The sequence below is a fragment of the Enoplosus armatus genome, unplaced genomic scaffold (assembly GCF_043641665.1).
Source record: "Enoplosus armatus isolate fEnoArm2 unplaced genomic scaffold, fEnoArm2.hap1 Scaffold_76, whole genome shotgun sequence".
Taxonomy (NCBI): domain Eukaryota; kingdom Metazoa; phylum Chordata; class Actinopteri; order Centrarchiformes; family Enoplosidae; genus Enoplosus; species Enoplosus armatus.
Window position 1 is genome coordinate 1 of NW_027261268.1, and position 2,500 is coordinate 2,500.

At 45.8% G+C, this 2,500-nt stretch overlaps 1 protein-coding gene across 2 annotated transcripts in view; it reads right to left on the reverse strand.

The window, feature by feature from the left end:
* LOC139307312 (peroxisomal targeting signal 2 receptor-like) overlaps positions 1–2,500 on the reverse strand; it is a 32,500-nt gene continuing 30,000 nt past the window's right edge. For both annotated transcript variants that reach the window (XM_070931128.1, XM_070931127.1), the window contains exon 11: positions 1–112. In XM_070931128.1, the coding sequence (XP_070787229.1) occupies positions 29–112 (84 nt within the window). In that variant the 3' untranslated portion in view covers positions 1–28. The remainder of the gene's footprint in view (positions 113–2,500) is intronic.

A 2,500-nucleotide genomic window follows, 5' to 3' on the forward strand; every position in this document is an offset into this window, starting at 1 on the left:
GAAGTATAGTAGTACGTGCGTGTGTGTTCTACGGTGCTGTACTGTGTGTTCCTGCAGACAGACAGGCAGGCGTGTAGATCTTCACCGTCTCGTCCCAGGAACAGTCCACCACCTGCAGCCAACACAACACAACACACTCTCACAAACACTCGCTCCCCAGAGGATGTATTCATGCTAACATGCTACACTAAGATGGTGAACATGGTAAACATTATACCTGCCGAACATCAGCATGTTAGCATGTAGCTCAAAGCACCATTGTACAGCCTCACAGAGCTGCTAGCATGGCTGAGGATGAGAGGTAAGTCTCAGTGGTTGTGATGCTCGCCCTCTCTGCCACTTCCTAACTTGGGATGAAGACTTGTTTGTGTGTCGGGAGGAGAAACAGAGAGAGGTCACGCCTGAACCAAAACGTACATGATTAGTGAACACGCCCACCAACAGGAGACCCCCCCCGGTCTAGCTGTATCTTCCAGCACGACTGCTGATGGAGATGAGAGGTAAGAACACACACACTGCTTTATGATCATATGGACTGAATGTTCTCGACTGTAGGAGAACACACACACACACACACACACACACACACACACACACACACACACGCACACACACGCACACACACGCACACACACACACACACACACCCTCTGTTTCTCTTGTTTATTGAAGTGCAATAACACTCGAGCTTCCAGCTGAAATAACCTGAACTCCTCAGTGCTGCAGGTAAAGTGTGGAGACGAGACGTTTCCTCTCCGTCTCCTCTGGCGCACACTTACATCAAAGTGTTCCACCTAAATTACTCTCCATTATCAGGTCGGGGACAAAGACATTTAGAGAGACGGCTGACCGGCCGACGGTCTCCACAGGCTGAAGTCTGGCTCTGTTCCTCTCCATACTGCATGGCTCTCTATGACTCTCTACAAGACAGTTTGCATCAGACAGACATCATTCATTCAGTGTAACTCATCGTCTTGCTTTCATCATTCACCACTCGCACACTTCCTGTCTTAAGGCAACAGATGCAGACTGACCGTAACCTTGAATCATGTAAGTAAAGGCCAGGCTGAGTAATATAACTTGTGGTGGAGGTTATTTTGTGTGTTTTTGCACTTTTGTCATCTAATTCAGGGTCCAAACTTCCTCTGCACTGCGGACTGTTTTTATGTTGGTAATTACCAGCAGAGAACATTCAGTCCATATGGTCCTAAAGCTTTTCTCTCAGTTCTGGTGTGTTTTTACCTCTAATTGCTGAGCATAATGGTTCCCCACAAGCCTCTCAGTACGCACACAGGAAGACGGGGCTTTGCATGCCTCTTCACAAATCACTAAAGTTTTGGTTCAGGCGTAATCTCTGTTTATCCTCCCAACACACAAGTAAGTCTTCATATGAGACAGACAACGACTGAGAAGAGAGTGGCCATAAAATACAGAAACTGAGCATCACTGTGGGTTCTACTGCATAAAACAAATACAGATACTCCTCTCAGCTGTTGTTTTCCACGATGAAGACGAGACGATGAGACGAAACTGACTCCATTAAACAATAACTGTGACTAAATCTCCATGAAATGAAATGTAAAAATATCTAAAAAGACCAAAAAGATCTAAAATAAAAGAGCCCACGTAACCCAAACCTCCATATCGTCACTGGATGGCTACACATTTGGTAATGAAAGTAATTGTTAGTTGCAGGCCGGCTCAGAAGGCAACACAAGTACAAACAAACAATAATATCAGCAAAAGAAAAACACACAACAAACAAGAGAGACAAACGTTTCCTCAGCAGGTTAAACTCAGTTAAATGTCCTCAGCTATCTGGTGCTCTTCCCTTCCTAAACTTCCTAAAATACAGCTGTGTCTCCACCTCCGTCTCTTTACTCTATGATCAAGCGGGACGTGGCTATCAGCTGAAAGACATGCCTGTGTGGGGACGTGGCTATCAGCTGAAAGACACACCACCTCTCCGTCGTCTCTCCTGGCAGCAGAACACACAGCAGCTGATGAGTTCGGCCTCTGCTCGAAGCTTTCAAAGAAAAGCAGCGGTTCCACTTCACTTTCACCACCAGAGAATAAAGCCACGTTATTATTCACGCGGTCACAGCGAGTGTTAACCAGTGAAAGAGGAGGGGACGCTGCAGCCTGCCGGACGAGAAAGGTTTGAACCCAGACGGAGAGAAACCCTCGTCCTTACCGTCCTTCTGCTGGAGCTTTTTACCTTTTTAGGTGTGAAGATCCTGAAGCTTGCAGGCAGCACAGCCAATCAGAAATAAGCTCAGTCAGAGGAAACGTATCAACATGTCAGCAGGAGTGGTGCTATAATTAATTATAATCCATCGCTGTGACCGACGGGGGTTGTTTAAAATCTGACGCCGTGTGTTTGTTCCTGTCACATTTGTTTTCTGGTATTATACTGTTCCATCTTGTATTTGTGGACTATAAAAGGCTTCATGGCTGCAGCACAAAAAGTCTTTGAAAGATTAAAAAACGGTGTTTTATT